At 37.1% G+C, this 19,715-nt stretch overlaps 1 protein-coding gene across 1 annotated transcript in view; it reads left to right on the top strand.

The window, feature by feature from the left end:
- Positions 1-5,631: 5,631 nt before the first annotated feature.
- The window catches only part of gnas (GNAS complex locus), a 44,860-nt gene continuing 30,776 nt past the window's right edge, over positions 5,632-19,715 (top strand). Inside the window, exons 1-2 of the mRNA XM_020940805.2 lie at positions 5,632-7,246; positions 14,760-14,832. Of these exons, the coding sequence (XP_020796464.1) occupies positions 7,108-7,246; positions 14,760-14,832 (212 nt within the window). The 5' untranslated portion in view covers positions 5,632-7,107. The remainder of the gene's footprint in view (positions 7,247-14,759; positions 14,833-19,715) is intronic.

Genomic DNA, 19,715 nt, shown 5'->3' with positions numbered 1-19,715 from the left:
TCCATCCAGTCCTTGTATCTGCAGAGGTCACTGGTGCTAGACTAGTGCATGTCAATGGCCATAGTTATCCTGCCACTAAAAACAGTCTTACACAATTACGCAAAATTGACTCTTGTGAGGTTTAAGTCCTGTTACAATGTTGTCATGTCCTGAAAAACAGACCTGAAGTTGTGTTTTGTTTCATTCACATGCTGAGTAATCCTTTATTATTTGTCTGTCTACATCTCCAAAGCTCAAAATGCTCTGTTCCACCTTGTGATGTCATGAAGCGGTAGTTTTACTTTCAGAGATCAATCCCAGAGTTGAAACCATTAGCCTGATTCATCAGCTGGTTTCACTTCGTGAAAATCGTCTGACCTCACAGCATTTGGATTTGTTCACTCGACAGTAGTCGGGTACTTTTTTTTAATTTAACCAATAATGCACCGAAACACTCCGTGGTGTCCAAGTAATTTCCAGCACAACAGCAAACAAAGCAGAGAGCTGACATGTCTGTCAAAGATCATTGTCATTTCTGCAAGAAGAACTTGTGAATTAAAGGTGCAATAAAAATGTGAAGTTTGTTTTTGGGAATCGTTGCCAACACAGAATGTCTGTCTTCGTCTAAATCCATCTCAACGCTTTGTTTACTGTTGTGTTGTTCCACAAAAGGGACCCAGACAGACGCGACGAGTTTGATGTCATGGCTTCACAGCTCACAGCTGATTGGTCAGTGCACGGTCTACAACTTCCAAGGTTCTTGCAAACCGTCTAGTGTATTCTGATTCCTGACCTGGTCGCTGGAGAGAAATGAAATTGAGCGGATGCACTAGGTGACACCAGCCTGGGTAGAAACCATAGACACAGCAGCTACATTTTACCTTTTCTTTTGTTGACACTGAAAATTTCAGAGGTAAATTATTCAAATGATTCTAGTAGGACAGCGCAAGGTGGTCTGTTTGAAAGAAGAACTCTGGTAAATCTGCAGGAGTTAAGTGTTAAACATGCATGAATGAAACAAAACACAACTCCAGGTTTGTTTGTGATGAGGAAACATTATAACATAGATCAGAAAATAGCATAATACAGGCTCTTTAAGTGCAGGCCTATTGACAGTATTAGTAGGAATTGTTACTAAATAAAAAAAACATAGTCTACATTTATGGGTAAAAACTAAATTTATAACAAACTACAGTGAAATGCAGTCAGTGTTCTGTTGCTGAAGAAATGCTGCCATCTAGTGTCAAACAGAGAGAGAAGAAATTAGTGATGATTAAGTTCACAAACAAGGTTGAGTAATTTTTTGAACAACTACTTTGTCCTTTTGCTTAAGTAATATTATTTTGAAGTGAGAAGTGAGAAGTGAAGCAGTTTTTGGCTACTCTAAACCCCTCTGGTAACAGGACATTGACCTCAGACTAATCTAATGACTTATGACATAACTTTGACTTAGACAAACTTTATTGATCCAGAAGGGAAATTATTTGGACACAGTAGCTCACATCACAATATAATATCATAACAAAGAGTGAAAAATGTAAATGGTAATAATAAATTCTAAATAAGTAGCAAAAAAGAGCAAGAGACAAGTGTTATAATAAGATATAATTGTAAATGTAAGTGTACAAGTCGAAATAAAATACAAAAATAAGTGATAAAATATAAAATTTCAGCTTTATACAAGAGGAAGTGATTACACACTCTCTATCTGCACTCCACAAATAAAATTAAACTTGAAACGTGACAAAATGGTTGGATTGGTTCATGATATTACATAAGGGTTAGACCAGACCTGGGCTTGGTCCAGCTCCGGGGCCACATACGGGGCCACATACAGTTCTTTGGTCGACTCTGACCGGCCCCTTTAAGATCATTTGGAATTACAAAATAAATATATTTTATTTTATATATTATTATTTTACCTCATGCTCGACTAAAGCTGCACTGATTTTATTTTAGAGGTGTTTTTTTTTTTTTGTAAGACAACCTCACTAAACCAAAACTGAACCAGAACTAATCCAGAACTAAACCAGAACTAAACCAGAACTGAACCCAAACTAAATCAGGACTAAACTAGAACTGAATCAGGTCTAAACCGTATCTAAACCAGGTCTAAACCAGGCCTAAACCAGAACTGAACCAGAACTAAACCAGAACTAGACCAGGACTAAACAAGAACTAAACCTGGTCTAAATCAGAACTAAGGCAAGTCTAAATCAGGACTAAACCAGGTCTAAACTAGAACTGAACCAAGTCTAAACCGGATCTAAAAGCACGATTAAACTAGAACAAAACCAGGTCTAAACCAGAACTAAACCAGGTCTAAGTTAGAACTAAACCAGGTATAAACTCAGACTAAATGGGTTTAGTGCTTTACTGCTTTTTATAACAAAATACATTTAATATTCTGTAGAACTGAGTTCAGCATTTTGTCTCTCCACAGTATTTTCTGTTTCTCGTGTGGCCCCGTGGAGAAAATAATGTTCACCTCTGTGTTAAAATAAAAAATTAAAAAAAAAACATAAAAAATAAACACACACTGACACTTTTGATACTTTTGTGCGTCTACCAAGATCTGCAGTACAAGATCAATACTGATAAAGGGATCATGATTGTATTTCTGTATCTCTGCTCCTCCTTCTGTGCCCCCCTCTTTACTTTTTTTAAATTTACTTATTTATTTTTCCCCCAGGTTCTGTTTAATTTACTTTAAGTAGCAAAACAGAGCAAAAAAAACTGCAACACATTTAAATTTACAGCCTCCGTCTCTGCTCTGGGGTCCCCGTTATAAAAACTCAAAGACCAAGGAAATCTGTGTGTCATTCGTTCATTAGTTTTTCAAACTAAAACCCAAAAAAAGAAAACAAAAAATAACTGTTTTCTTAATTATTTGTCTCCAAAACAAAATTTTCAATTTTGTGTTTAAATGAATAATGAAAACAAAAAGGGATAACAACCTTTTCCCATTTACGTGACTTAAACTGCGATGCCGGACTGAACCAGGACTGAACTGTTTTCAGTCCTGGTGTGGTCCCGGTCTCAGTCCTGGTCTGCTCTTAGCCTGGTCCCGGTCTCAGTCCTGGTCTCAGTCCTGGTCCTGGTCCCGGTCTCAGTCCCAGTCTGGTCCCAGCCTCAGTCCTGGTCTCAGTCCTGTCTGGTCCCGGACCTGGTTCAGTCCTGGTTCAGTCCGGCACCACAGTTTAAGTCACGTAAACAGGAAACGGTTGTTATCAGTGTTTTCCATTTTTCATTTAAACACAAAATTGAAAAACTGAAAAACAAATCATTATCTGTTTTTTCATTTTGGTTTTGGAGACAAATAATGAAGAAAATAGTTGTTTTTTCGTTTTCTTTTTTTTGGTTTTATGTTGAAAAACGAATGAACGAATGACACACGTACTCGAGGATAACGCTTTTTTTTGTTTGATACTTTGATAGTGCGGTGACGTCACGCTGGGGGTGTTCTACATGTATTTCTGTGATGGAATGTTCCACAATTATCACGGTGACACAATGCACACGTTGGGAAACACGGCCAGAAAGTTTTAAGATAAGAAAAAATAACAAAACTGATTTAAACAGCACATTTTCAGGAGCCTGTGATCAATACGAGAGTTCATGGTCCTGTTTAGTTTGATTTTCAGAAAAAAGGTGAGAGTAACTAAACTGTTGGGTAATGCGAGATAGACCGTGACTGTAATTTTATCTGAGATTTCTTTATATATTTACGGCACACATCAGCTCACCTGTGGTCGTTCCATCTCTTTCTGATCCGATTATATCGGGGTCATCAAATTAACAGTGGACGACTCATGATTTTTTTGTTAAGTGTAAGGACCGTGTAAATGGTCACATTTTTCTATAGCTCACCCATTCACACACACAGGGGTCGAGGTGGGTTAAGTGTCTTGCCCAAGGACACAACAACAGTGGGAGCCAACCTGTGGGTTAGTGAATCTGACCAATCAACCTATGTTTTATTTATACATGTATATATGTGTATTTATAACAGTTTCTTCTATTTTGTTGAATGTGAAGCACTTTGGTCAGCTGAAGTTGTTTTAAATGTGCTATATAAATAAACTTGAATTGAATTTTTTATGTCAAGAGTGAGATTCAAACCGCCAAACTTCAGATCAGTGGATGAACGCTCTACCAACTGAGATACTGTAAAAGATAAATTTACAAACAGACTAAAATATATAAAGAATGTAGCCTAAACTAAGAAACAAAACAACAGAATTACAGTTTTGTGCAACAAAACGGGTCACTCAGGCTTACACAAAAACGAGTGGTTAAACTGAGGGACACACACAAAACTAAAACACAAGTTCCTCAAAGTACACACGGACCCACAAACAGAATCAAGTGACCAAATTAAAAAAGGCACCAGACAGAACTAATCTACAGAACTAGACACACCTGACCTCAAATTGGCAGAGTGGCCACAAAGCCCAACAGCCTCAAACAGGTGCTGCCAATCTCCTTAAACAACGAGAGAAGTGGCTGCAGGTGCGATGGGCATAGACAGACCCCACCAATCACAGACCAGGACTCCCACAGCAGGAATCAGGACAGCTCAGCAAAATCATTTCAAACACACAAAACAAGTCAGAACTAAAGGCCTGGGGTCTTAACACCATCGCACAAAAAGTTGGACTTCTGGACACGCTGAAGGAAGGGGGAAGTTACACGACTGTAGCAGAGTCCTGCACCGGGTCGAGTACCCGTGGGGTTCCTGATTCAGTCCTGGAATCAGTCCTAGGTTAGTCCTGGGTTAGACCAGGTTCAGTCCTGCTGGTGGTTTTTGTTGTAAATATTTTGTAAATGGTGTGTTCACCTCATTGTGTGAAACAAAAAAACAAACCAAACACTGTAAAAAATAAGTTATTTTTTGTTGTTTTGTTTATGTCCTCAGGCAAGACACTTCACCCACATTGCCTAGTATGAAAGTGGTGTGTGTGTGAGAGTGACGGTGGTGGTCTGAGGGACCGATGGTGCTGATTGGCATGGCAGCTGCGCTTCTGTCAGTATGCCCCAGGGCAGCTCTGGCTACAATAGCAGCTTACCACCACCCGGTGTGGAGTGAATGAATAATGCTCTGTAAAGTGTCTTTGTAACATGTGTCTGTGAAAAATGCTATATAAATAAACACTTACTTACTTACTAAATAGTGTGGTAAACAAACCGAAACATGTAACAAGTATATGTTACTGTGCTATTTTTGTTGTGTATAGCCTGTAAATGGTGTGTTCATCTCATTGTGTGAAATAAAAAACAAACCAAAAACTGTTAAATATAAGTTATTCAGTTATTTTTGTAGTAATTTGTGTGATAAACAAACCAAACACTGTAAGAAATTTAAGTTATTGTGATATTTTTGTTCTAAATATTTTGTGTTCACCTCATGAATTTTTTGTTATTTTTGTTGTAAATATCTTAAAATAATGTGGTAAACAAACCAAGAAATGTAACAAGTATAAATTATTGTGATATTTTTTATTGTAAATATCTTATGTTCACCTCATTGAGTAAGTTTTTGTGTTATTTTAGTTGTAAATATCTCGCGTTCACCTCACTGAGGGCGCCGTTTCCTCCGCAGAGCCGCCGCGCCGCTGACGCTCCTCCGCGCCCGGGCCACGTGACGCGGCGAGCGGCCTCTCCTCTGCTCGGTCCCTTCCTTCCCAGGGTTCAATGAGCGCTGTGTGGCCCCACCCCGTCTCTCTTTAGCGCTGTCTATCTCCTTAATGTAGGCTACTATTCTCGGGGAAAGTGCAAAGGAGAAGCGAGAGAAAACACCACCTTTCGGCTTTCGGTTGTTCCTGTCGTCCACCTTCCTCGACCAGTGGCCGGTAGGGGAGCGGCCTCCGCGGTGTGAATGTGCTGCTACAGCCGCCCCGTGTCCTATTTTTTGTGAATGTAAATGCACATGTAGTCTCCAAGCCTGTAGCCTGTGTCCCAGCCTTGGATCAGGAGGAATATGGACATGTGTGAGACTATTCTGTGCCTTTACTGCACCATAACCCTCAATGTAGGCTTTAAAAGTGAGCCGTGACAGCGGGGGTTGCTTTTTCACCTGCAAGGAACTAACGTGGATTCTTTTCAAGGGATTTTCACGTCTTGGTCACGTTTCGTCTGTTTGTTCGTTATCGCCTTTTTGGGATATATTCGCTGTCCGGGGTGTTTTTGTTGCTGAAAAGTGCGTCTTTGCGCAGTTTGGAAGGCTCGCTGGTGATGTGAGGGGCTGATAACACATATGAGCAACAAAAGCGAGGAGCAGCGACAGAGAGCAGGCCTTTGAAGAAAACACAGCCTGCCTTCTCAAACCAGAGGAAATAACCAGGGGATAGTGGCTTGTTTTACCGTGGAAGGCGGCCCGGATCCATTTCAAAGACGCCTCCCATGAGTTAGGGTAATTTTGGGCTAATTTGGTGCGGCCATAGCGGAGGAGCAAGATGACAACGGAAGCTACGAGACGATTACACATGTAGCTCGTTTGGGTGTAAATATTCTTTCCCTTTCGCTTGTCTGTACGTTCCCCGGTGAAGGTAGAAGTCAGATTGTGTTGCTAAACCGACCACAACCCGAAGTATTTACGTGCGACAATGTTAAAAGCTCAAACTGGTGCCGAATCGCGTCGTGCCGACAACGGGGCGAGCATTTTGGACACGCCGAGTTTGGCTCCTTGTCACGGGCAGCAGTGAGACGCAACACCCGGGCTTTTGGAGATGCAAATTAGCCAGCTCACCCTGCCTCCATTCGGGGTGAAAAACCGGTTTTTGCCATCGTAAAGGACACTCGGGGATTGGGGGAGATATACGCGCGAGTCTAGCCCAGTGCATGTGAAGGGAAACGCGTGAATCGAGGCGGCCTGCTGCGGTGTCCTTCCCTTCTGACAGCACAAAACGCGTTATGGACACGGCTTTTCCCCCGAGCGGCACCACGGACTGTGTAGGAGCAGGCCAGGGACGATCAGCGGCGTGAATGTAGGCGGCATCGCTCCCAAAGCCGTGGGTCAAACTAGGGATAAAGCCTAATTATTTATTTATTGAGCCTCCGTTACGCACTCTCCACGGTCTCCTTCCTCCTCCCCCGTACGCCCCTTTTTTTACTTTTTCTTGCGGGAAGATGGGTTGTTTGGGCAACAGTAAGACCGAAGACCAGAGAAATGAGGAGAAGGCCCAACGTGAAGCTAACAAGAAGATTGAGAAGCAGCTCCAAAAGGACAAGCAGATATACAGAGCCACGCACAGACTACTACTTTTAGGTGAGTTCGGTTTCCTCCCGGCGCGCAGACAAGGCCCCAGTTTGCACAGGGCTTCCTCGCTCACTGCATAACCTTCTGGGATGTTGTTGTGTCAACATTGTCAACATTGTGACTCTGCACAAACCCAGGTTACCTCAGAAATGCTGCTCGTTTTATACAAGTAGGCAAATGATCACACATGGCCTAGTAAGAAAATGCACAGGCCGGACATTTATACAGTTTTCTCAGCTCAGTTTCTCCAAATAATTTCCCTCGTGGCTCAATCTGAATCTAGTAGATACTGTTATTAACTTAAAATATTGAAGGTAAAAGAGAATGATGAAAATACAATGTCACTCCTACACAGTGGTGGAGCTTAACAAAGTAAAAGCTTTTAAGTATTGTACTTTTAAGCATCTGTACTTTTACTTTAGTGGATTTTTAAAGTGGACACATTTTTACTTTTACTTCTCAGTCTTGTTCAAAAATGTGGTGTGGTAGAAAGTACAGATACCTGCTCTCAAATGTAGTGAAGTAAAAGTAGTTTGAGTAAATTAAAATATACAAATAAAAATCTTGATTTAATTTGATTCAGTGCAAATCTTTTTATCAAAATCACAACATTTGAACCGTTATTAGACCTAAAAAATCTTTAAACAGGTACTTTAATACTTTTACTTTAGTAGATTTTAAAGTGGATGTGTTCTTTACTTTTACTTCACTACATTTGAGAGCAGGTATCTGTACTTTCTATCATGTTTTTGAACCAGACTGAGAAGTAAAAGTATTTTTATTATAGTTTGAGATGACACATTTGTAGTTTGAGTAAATATAAGTCTTGATTTAATTTGATTCAGCCAAATCTTTTATCAAAATCACAACATTTGAAGCGATATTAGACCGAAAAATCTGCAAAATCTTTAAACAGATACTTTAATACTTTTACTTTAGTGAAGTAAAAGTAAAAACGTGTCCACTTTAAAATCTGCTACATTTGAGAGCAGATATCTGTACTTTCTACCACCTTTTTGAACAAGACTGAGAAGTAAAACTATTTTTATGATAGTTTGAGACCTGCTGGAAAGGCTAAGGGTTTATATTTAACACATTTGTAGTTTGAGCAAATAAAAATATACAAATAAAAACAGCTAGAATAAAAAAGATTGATTTACTTGTTTCTCTTAAACAAAATTCAGCACAAATCTTTTATCAAAATAACGACATTTGAATCGTTATTAGACCTAAAACAGGTACTTTAATACTTTTACTTCAGAAGATTTTTCATTTGATACTTTTACTTGAGTATATTTTTTTGCTCTAGTATGTGTACTTTAACTTTAGTAGATTTTAAAGTGGAAACGTTTAAATTTTACTTTACTTGCACTACATTTGAGAACAGGTATCTGTACTTTCTACTACACCACCTTTTTTGAACAAGACAGAGAAGTAAAATCACAACATTTGAAGCGTTATTGGACCTAAAAATCTGCGAAAATGTTTAAACAGATACTTTAGTACTTTTACCTAAGTAGATTTTTCATTTGATACTTTTACTTGAGTATGTTTTTTTGCTCTGGTATCTGTACTTCTACTTTTACTCCTCCACTGCCCACACTGTGTTTTCAAATCTGTTTTTGAATGACTCTTACAAGATGCAGTTTGGATGCATCATTGACCGACACGAGAGTGAACAGAGGTCACCCAAACTAACCAACCCGAACCATTTTGGCTCGAATGTGGCCAATCTGAGGCTGGCTTTATGGGGGTTGATTTAAGTTTGCTGTCCGTGCCCTCGACATTGTGCCATTCAGCAACTTATCACCTCTCCAGAGTCACACTGTACTGCTTAGAAAAGTAAAACATTTGATAAGAGCAGAGCGGCCTGGGTGTGCACTGTATGACAAGCTGGTATTTGAGCTGCGGAGGAAGTTGTGAAAAGCAGAAGGACAGGACCAACATTAAACCAAAACATATGTCTGCCCTATTTTTCCATGATATCATATTCTCTCGGGACAGGTATTATAACACACACCTAGACTTTAAAAGACTTTAAAAGACTTTAAAATTACGCTATTTTCTGATGTTATAATGTGGTTTCCTTGTCAAAAAACAGACCTGGAGTTGCTTTTTGTTTCATTCACTCATGTTTAACTCACAAATCCTGCTTATTTAGGTTGGTAATTCTTCTCTCAAACAGAAAATATAGTGATACAGGAAGTGCTCCACTGTGTTTTAAACTCCCCACACCTTCACTAGAATCATTTGGATGATTTTAGACCTGGAATTGCCAATCTCTACTGAATTAAAGGTAAAACTATCGCTTCATAACATTACAAGGTGGACCAGAGTGATTTTATTTTTGAAGATGTAACCAGAATAATAATAAAAGTTTACGCAAGACACGTGTGAATGAAACAAAACACAACTCCAGGTCAGCCTTATAACTTGGACGTAATGTAGGATCTTTTTAAAAAGATGAAATTACCGGTAACTTGTGTTAACTTTTACTTTTGAAACCAGTCCGATGCGTTTTTGTTTGTGTATGCCTACCTCGTTAAACTTCTATGTAATTGTTTTGTAGGGGTGTAAGTAAAAAATCGATTCAGTGATTTATCGTGATACTTCATTGCGCAATTCTCGAATAGGTTAAAAATGGATCCAAATCAATTTTTTTAACACAAAAATTCATTAGTTATTAGGGGTGTAACGATATCGAAGTCTCACGGCATGAACATCACGGTACGATATTTATTGTGATATCGTGGGGAAGCTCACGATGTAACAGTATCCAAATCTTTCAGTGCAATATTTTCACGATATACATCTCACGGTACGATATTTATTGCAATATTTTGTGGAGGCTTACAAACAAAACTGTTAAAATGCCTTGACAAGATTTAATCCAAAGAACTAAGATTTAAAAGTGTTAGAACTGTTATTTCTTCTTGTAGTCTGCACTGAAAGGAGCAAAGGATCATGGTCTATGTAGTTCCCTCTCTTTTTTTTTTTTAGCTGTTGCTGCACCATAAGTCTTCATTTAAGCAAAGAGACTTGTAATTCAATGTATTGTGACGGTCCACGATATTATTGTGAGACTTTGACGATACGATATCATGATATTTCGGTTATTGTTACATCGCTATTAGTTGCATTCACTTTTCTCATGATTTTAAACTATTAACGAATTATATTTCATACAGTTGTGTTCTCCTGAAGGTGTTGTTGACTGTATAATTAGAAGTAATTTTTGATAAATCGCAATATATCATCCATTGTTTTAGTATCAGGATATACTGAACCATGACATGCGAATCATGTATCATATAGGGATGTAACAATAACCGAAATATCTTTATATAATATCCTTAAAGTTCTTAGAATAATTATCGTGGATCATCACAATATATTGAATTCTACATGCTTAAATTAAGAGTTATGGTGCAGCAATAGCACAAAAAAAAATACAGAGTGAACTACATAGACCGTGATCCTTTGCTCCATTTCAGTGTAGACTACAAGAAGAAAAAACAGTTCTAATAACAGCTCTGTTTTGCATCGCATTTTATGCACGTTTTAGTTTTTAAAGGCCCTATATTACGCTAAAATTGACTCTTGTGAGCTTTTAGACATATTATAGCATTGTTAGATTCTCAAAAACAAACCTAGAGTTGTGTTTTGTTTCATTCACACTTGTTTGGGTAATCCTTTATTATTAGTCTGTCTGTATCTCTAAAGCTCAAAATGCTCTGTTTCATTGATTTTGACACATTTTAAGACGCATTTTCTTTACTGTAAACTAGAAGAACAACTGGGCCCGGACTCAGAAGAAGTAGTGGTAGTAGTACTTTTAAACCAATAATCTGAACAAGTATCAATAAAAATAAAAAAAACTGAACTAAATGAGACCTTCCCTGAGTTGTTTCGGAATGAGAATTGAGTAGAGCTGCGAGTAGTTAATTGAGTAATTGTGACTAATTACTAAATTACATGATCATTATTTCAGTAATTGTTAAGTGCTCTATACACAGAACAGAACAGAAGAGTTTTATGATGAGGTTTTATGGCATAGAAGGAACAGGAAATACATGAAAGAGTGCAGGCAAAGTGTAAGTCAATGAATTTGGTATAAAGAGGTCTAGCAGTTATAGGAGTGAATTTGGAGGAACAGGAATTAAGTCATGATCATGTAGCGCGGGTTAATACAAACATTTTAAGATTGAAATGACAAGGCTCATTGCAGCAGCTACAAAGAGAGGGGCGACAATGTAAAGTAAATTTGAAATACTGAGTGGAGCCGGAAGCGCCCCCATGCTCACTTTCTATTTGGAACGCAGAGTTAGCTATGCCCATTTTTACACTCTATGCTTACTCCATCAGAATGGCCCCAATCGGTATCACTTTATCTTCACCTGGGCTTTACTTACAAGATTCCTACGGTCATGGAAATCCTGGAAAAGTCATGGAATTTTAGTATCTCTTTCACGCAACCACAGCATTCTGTTAAGTTATCATTAGGCTATGGTGATTATTTCCAAACGTCTGCACCTTTTGTTTAAAAGAGACGACAATAAATGCACTGACAGTATTTTGAATGTTAAAAAACTGTAATCCCAAACCATAAAGTGAGTGGAAAGAGTTAACATTTCATATTTAGTCCTAAAAGTCTGATCAATTCTACACACGTAGGTGCCGTAAAGTCATGGACATTTCACTTTAGGTCATGGAAAAGTTTTGAAGTTTTGTCATTGAATATAAGTGGGAACACTGCATTTACGCAAATCTTATATTTACAAACCTTTTGTTTAATTAACAAAATAATGGTTAGTTATTAGGGATGCAACAATAACTGAAATATCGGGATATTGTATCGTTAAAAGTCTCACAATAATGCCTTGCTGTTTTATATTACCAATAGCTTATAAACATCAGGAACTACATATCCCATGATTCATTTCAGCACAGACAACGTGAAGAAATATGTTTTTGAGTTGAATTCTTGGGATAATGACGGAAATAATTCACATAAAATTCTTGTCAGAAGATTTTAAAAGCGAAGAATTGTCCTATCTGCAATTATATCAGCCTCTTCAAAATATCGCAATAAATATCGTACCATGAGAGGCATATCTTGATAATATCGTACGGAGAGATTTGGATATCGTTACATCCCTGTTAGTTACAGCTCTAATGTTGAGCTTTATCAGAACTACTTGGTAACATTTGGTGTTGGAACTGGTATCATGTATCAGCTAATCCCTCAGTATTGATAAAGAGTTTTAGATTTTAGTAGGTGTACAGTTTGGCACTCTATACAAAACTTGTAACTTGTTGTATTTAAAAAAAAAAAAAAAAAATCCAGATAGTAATTTAGTATTGAACCTAGATACTAATTTAAAAAGCTATCGATACAAAAAATTTGGATAAATACTGTATATGGTGCAGATTTGGGCTTTCCAGGGTAGTTTTTAAAAGGTCATGATCAGAACTAGTATCGAACCACATGCAAATTATAAAGAAATTTTAGCTTTATTTTAAAATTACATTCTGTTCATACTCTGTTCAGTTTTAACTTTACACAAAAAGCTGAGAGTGACTAACTGAAAAACTGTTGGCTAATGCTAACGCTAATGCTAATGTTAACTAGCTTGTAACTGTAATGTTATCTGAGAGGGACTTGTTTTAACGGCCCAAATTGGCTCACTTGTTGTAATTCCAGCTTTTCCAGCAAGTTCTTTACGGTTAAATTGTTGTTTATGGCCAAATTGTTAAAATAAACGCAGACAGAGCAGAGCCTACAGTTAGCATCACACCCCCAGGGAACATTGACGACATTAGCTTCAAAGTAATAAGTAGTAAATTGTTTTAAAGTTGTTTTTTTTATTATTTTCGAGGCCTCAAAATTGGAGTACATGTTTAAATTTAATTTTTATTAGAACACTGATATAAACACCAATTGTAAAAACCCATTAGATAACTTTTCTCTGTGTACTTTTGTGTACATTTTGACAAAGTTGCTACAGACATTTGTGCGATCATGCTTTGCTCTCCAGAAATAACGGTTATAAAACTGGCGATCATGAGCTGTGCATATTTTGAGGATGCCATGGAGTCTAAAAATGTAATCTTGTGATTGTGGCCACACTGTGTCACGTCGAATAATCCAGTTTATTATTTCAGCCGTGACCAGCTCTGTCCTTGTGTGTGTCTGGCTTTCCAAAACAAAAAAAGTCTGTCATCGTTTTTTTTTTCTTTTTCTTTTTTTTTATCTAGTTTCGCAAAGGTTATTTAAAGGGCCCATATTACAGTATTTTCTGCTCTGTTGTAATGTTGTTTCCTCATCATAAACGTACCTGGAGTTGTGTTTTGTTTTGTTCACACATGTTTAACACATCGATATATCATTTCTATTTCTGGAATATTCCACAGTATGGCATTAAACACCTCCACCTTAAATGTATTCAATTACAGATGGTTCTATAGCTCAAAAATATTGATAAAAACATCTATTCTGAGTGGGTGTGGAGTCGCCTCTCCACAGATCTGACCTGTAATTTGTTCAGGTTTGGTCACCATGAAGATGGAAAGATTTAATGCCATACTGCGGAACATTCCAGACAAAGCAATAACATCTCCATAGAGAAAAGCTACACAGTGAACTAAGTGCAATTAATCGAGTTTTGATCATGATTTCGATTTGTGTGTCAAACAATCTCCAAACTCGTATAATCGAGTTGAAATAATTTAAATCTTAACAAAGTTTGGGGTATTTTTTATATAAATAATCATTTATTTAGTTTTTTAAATATAGAGATCACAGAACAGCTTAATATAGAGCTTATTTTGGATGCATTTATGTCTTTCTATGCCTTATTTCATGTTCAAAGTATTCATGTTATGATTTATAAGTCGCAAAAGTGCTCTAAGGTTCATATTTGTAACCTATATTTTCAATTTGAAAGTTTTGCTTAAATTATCTATAACAAAGTGTTTTGGTTTTTTTTGAGAGAGAGAAATGTTGACTAAATGCATCATGTAACAAAAAAAATAATTGTTGATGAATGAATAATCGTGACTTCAATATTGGCCAAAATAATTGTTATAATTTTTTTTTTCCGTGATTGAGCAACCGTGAACCTTTTTCATTTAAACTCTATACAGTGTCATTAGAATAATAATTTCAGACTCGGAATTGCCAGTCTTTGCTGAAACAAATGGTAGAAGAGGTTGTTAACGTGAACACTACCACTTCTTGACATCACAAGGTGGAACAGAACATTTTGAGCTTTGGAGATGTAGACAGACTAATAATAAAGTGTTACTCAAATATGTGTGAATGAAACAAAACACAACTCCAGGTCTGTTTTTGATAAGGAAATGACATTATAACATGACTTAAAGCTCACAAGAGTCGATTTTGCATCATATTGGACTATTTAATATGTCTGTTTGAATGTATAGATCATGTTATTAGGCACTGATGTTTCCTATGTTAGAAATCGTACTGTTATTCTGATTTTGTATGTTTGTGTTTCAGGAGCTGGGGAGTCGGGAAAGAGCACCATTGTAAAGCAAATGCGGATTCTTCACGTAAATGGATTCAATGCAGAGTGAGTAGTACTGATATTCAAAAACTGACCTTTATTGTTTTATTGGGTACACTCAAGCGCACATAAAGTAAAATGAATGAATCTTGCTAACTCCTGTAGCCTTCAAATACAACTGCCCCCAAGAACAAGTTACCATATTTTTTGGACTATAAGGTGCACTTAAAATCCTTTTAATTTTCTCAAAAATCTGAAATCGAACTGATTTGATGTGGTACATGGTGCTCAAAAATCTGTTAAAATGTTTTAGTACAACTTTGCACCACTTGATGGACTGTCGGAGCATTACGGCGACTGTAGTCAGGAGCCTTGCTGAGTCGTGTCCTTTAGTCCGACAGAAGCTTAACCGCATCAGCACATATATAGCAAATTAGCCATGTGGTTTTAAATTTCGTTTCTGTAAAACATAAACAAATGTGGCAAAGCTGCATTGAACACATTATTACTCAATGTATATTTGAGTCGTCCTCGTAGGAAATAAAAATCCGAACTTAAATGATCCACCCACATTCAGATTCATAATCGACATTCACCAAGACAGGGAGGCAACGCCGGGCGAATTACACCACGATCTGCCAATGGATCGTGGCCCAATCTCAAGTGTCGTCCGTTTGTTTTGCTTAATGCACCTTGTAATCCAGTGCACTTTATGTATGAAAATAAAAGAGAGAATTCAACATTACTGATGTTGTGCCTTATAATCTGGTGTGCCTTATAATACGAAAAATACGGTAATAATCTGGTCAGAACTCACCATTTCCTAAATAATTTTCTGATTGTATAATTCCGGCAAGAATTTATAGTGGGACACGCTGTAAAATTCCCATGTAAAGATGGAAAATTTTAACTTTGTTGAATACCAAGGACAGTCAATGGATAGGTTGATTATGGGGATGTAATGATATCCAAATCTCTCGGTACGATATTATCACGATATACATCTCATGGTACTATATTTATTGCGATATTTTGAAGAGGCTAATATAACTGTAGATGGGAAACTTTTTTGCTTTTAAAATACCTTGACACGATTTTGGTGTGAATTATTTACGTCATAATCCCAAGAACTCAAGTAAAAAACATAACTTCATGTTGTCTGTACTGAAATGCATCATGGGACATGTGGTTCCCTATGTTTATAAGCTGTTGCTACTATAAAACGATGCATTTAAGCAAAGGAACTTGTGATTCGATATATTGTGACAGCCCACGATATAATTGTGAGACTTTTGACAATACAATATCACGATTTTGGTTATTGTGACATGGCTATTGTGGTTTGTAACAGAATGTGCGGAGAATGCCTAAAATCTTAATCCCATGTGAATGCACCATGTCTGTAAATTTTGCTACAAAGTACCTACTATATTTCGCCACACAGACATCCGGTGATAATACTAGACCTGTGCGAATATGCATCTCAGCATTTGTTGTTAGAAAAGGCTGGCAATTATATCTTTCTTTTCTTTCTGCGTTCTCTTCTTTTTCAATCTCTGAGTAATTTACGGACTTCGCTTATCCCATGCAAATGCGCTGCAAGTAACACAGAGGTGGGACGGTAATTTGGAAATTACCAGACATCCCCATGTTATACTTAACTCGTACAAATAGAGCTATAGACTGTATAAAGAAGTGGACTAAGTGAGTCCCTGCGAAAACCTAAAAGTTTTGAGTTTCCAAATTAATTTCTGTGTATTGGAATAGTCCAGTGTGTGCCACTGTTTGGGTGTCTCAGATTCATCTTCTGGTGTTTGATGACGATGAAGCTCGACCTGTCATGATAGCAAATTTTGAGGCACGATATATCGCTATAGAGAAACTATAATATTGAAACTACAATGCCCCTATCACAATTTATTTTTAAACATATGGGATCATTAAAGGTGCACTGTGGATGATCAGAGATGTTGTTGGTTTCCTTGGATAAACATCTAGCGTTTATTCATCACGGGTGTGTCTATGGCTCTAAAATACAATAGTTCCTAGAGCTGTGCAAAAATATCGTATCGTTTAACGTGATGATGACATTCACTATTCTGATTTGTAAAATGGGTGTTTTTCATATTAACGTTGCACAAACTTGGTGAACTTTAAAGACTTTTAGTATGACAGCCATGATTTACCCTTCGTATTTCACTGAACCATATCGAAACGATTTGAAATACAGTATATCATATTGAACTGAAAGTGCACTGTATCGAAAAACGTATTGTATCTTGGCCTGTGTATCGAGGTATTTATTGTATCGGCGACTTCTTAATGATACCCAGCCCTAATTATTCCTTCTGTGAACAGGGGCAACTCTCCACAGATCTGAACTGTAAAGTAGCGTGGTGCTGTAACCTGCTAGTCTTCCTCGTGATCGATAGGTTTAGACTAGGGTCCGACCGATATATCAGTTGGCCGATATCATCAGCCGATATGGGTACTTGGAAACATATCGGCTATCGGCCTAAATCTTGCCGATATGGGCTGATATTTCACATGTTTTGAGGCTAATTTTGGTTCTTTCTCATTTTTACTGTTCTGATTTGTAAAATGAGTGTTTTTCATATTAACGTTGCAAACTTAGTGAACTTTAAAGACTTTTAGTATCACAGCCATGATTTACCCTTCATTTTTCAGAGTTAGCTGCAGTAGCTCCCAAATAAAAACTGTGGTTTTCTCTGCTGTTTTCTCTTCAATTAGCCTAGTTTAAACTGACTGTATTGGGCGTATATCAGTTACTGAACCTGTATTGTTATGTAAATGAGCTGTAAATAGAAGTGTGAATGATTGGCATTTACTGCGTTTACGGCTAAAGGCTAATAGCAGTAGTTTACTTTCTTTCTTTACTAGTAGCTAGAATGTGATGCAAAAATGCCATTAGGTCAACCTACTGTCTGTAAATATGATGTAAAGAAGCAGACTAACAATAAATGTTGCCTAAATAAACCCAATTTAAAATTCACTAGTGCCAAACCTAAGTTTTTTTTTAAACAATTCAAGATTTACAGTGAATTTTTACATCACTAAATATATCAGAGATTATATCGGCAGCTCCAACTCCCATTTTATCGGTATCATATCGGCCACAACAAAGTCCATATCGGTCGGGCCCTAGTTTAGACTGTACTGTGGAACATTCTGCATGTTTTAAAAGGCAAGCAGCAACAAATAAATAACAAAATAAAGCAATAATTAGCCATATAAGTAATGTACTGTATGTTCTACCCTCTACAGCTCAAATCTTGTTCCGTTACATAAAAATGACAAAAAACTTCCCAGTATTGCAAAGTAATTGTAATGTGATAAATACTGAGCCTCGAAATATATTATTCTACCTTTCATATATTGAACGATAAGTCGATATAGTAATTATCGTGACAGGCTTAGATGAAGTGCGTTGCGAGTATAAAATGGTCACCTAAGGCAGATGGGGGCGTATGACAAAGCGCGTGACAGCGCACACTGAGCCCTGTGTGTACCATCGCTACATGCATCGCTTTTTGTCTTCACTGAACACACACACACCAGCCACTCGGACAGCTGTGTGCGTGAAATACTCCAGGAATCTGCAGGAGGTGGATATGGGCAGCAACTTTTGTCATGTACGATGTGAATGAGAGAGCGTTTGATCGGAATAGGGTTCAGTAAATCAAGTAATAATCAATATTAAACCTTGTATTGAAATGCTCTTGGCTTGTAAGAAAGTAACAAGGAATTGGCTGAAGGATGACCCGTTGAAATTGCAACAATGTATAGATATAATAGAGGAAATTTATGTCATGGAAAAAATTACCTATAATTTGAGACTGGAAGCTGGTAAATTTGAGAAGCGATGGTCAGAATCGACAATTTACAAAGCTCAATCCAGTGTATATGGTATTTTCTATTATTATAGAACGACTCTGATTATTTGTTCTTTTATGTAAATTTGTTAAAACTTTGAAAAAGCACAAATAAAAAGTAGAAAAAAAACTAGTATTGAAACTAGATCCTCATTTGAGCAGGTGTCGATACTAAAAAAATCCCATTCACAGGACAGAAATGAACCTTCCCTGAATCGCTTTAGAAGGATCTTGAGCTGCATCAGAACAAGTATAAGAGCACACAGGTAATGGTATTTTAAAGGACAGACATAAAACGAGACTTCTAAGCTTTGTTTCAACACAATATGACCAAAAAGAACTAGAACAGGTGATCTGATTTGTACGCACACATACATTTACAGTCACAAAGCTAACTAGCATTGGCCAATAGTTTTTCAGTTAGCTACTCTCACCTTTTTGTTGAAAACCAAACACCTAAACAGGACCATAAATGCTCATATTAATAAGTGTCCTGAAAGTTAAAACTCTTTTTTTTTTGGCTAATGTGTGCATTGTCTCCGTGGTTACTAGGGGTGTGTAAAAATATTGAAATATCGACATTTCTTAACGTTTAATTGGATAATACGGCAGCCCACAATATCATTACTGTATCGATATATAGCCATGAGTGTTTTTTGGCATATTTTATTAAATTATTTTGTTACAGAGCTACAGTTTTTTTGCTTGTTCAGAGGAAGGACTCACTTATGCGACATATTTCACATTCTCACCGTTTTGACGATTAAAATGTTTGTTTCATATTCACTTTGCACAAGAAGTGGTTTAACAGAGACTTTTAGTATCACAGACTTGATTTAGCCTTTATTTTTTATTGAACCGAATCATATTGATTTGAAATATATCGAATTGAAAGCGTACTGTATCGAGATATGTATTGTATCGTGGCGTGTGGCGAAGTATGCAATTTCTTAATGATATACAGCCAAAATATATATAAAAATATATCTTTCGTTTAATGTGACGATACAGTATTGATATGACACAGTCATTTTTGGTGTATTTTACTAAATTATT

Source organism: Boleophthalmus pectinirostris, unplaced genomic scaffold (genome assembly GCF_026225935.1).
Source record: "Boleophthalmus pectinirostris isolate CB_2022bp ecotype Guang Dong unplaced genomic scaffold, ASM2622593v1 HiC_scaffold_8, whole genome shotgun sequence".
Taxonomy (NCBI): domain Eukaryota; kingdom Metazoa; phylum Chordata; class Actinopteri; order Gobiiformes; family Gobiidae; genus Boleophthalmus; species Boleophthalmus pectinirostris.
This window is presented reverse-complemented; position numbering and strand designations above follow the sequence as displayed.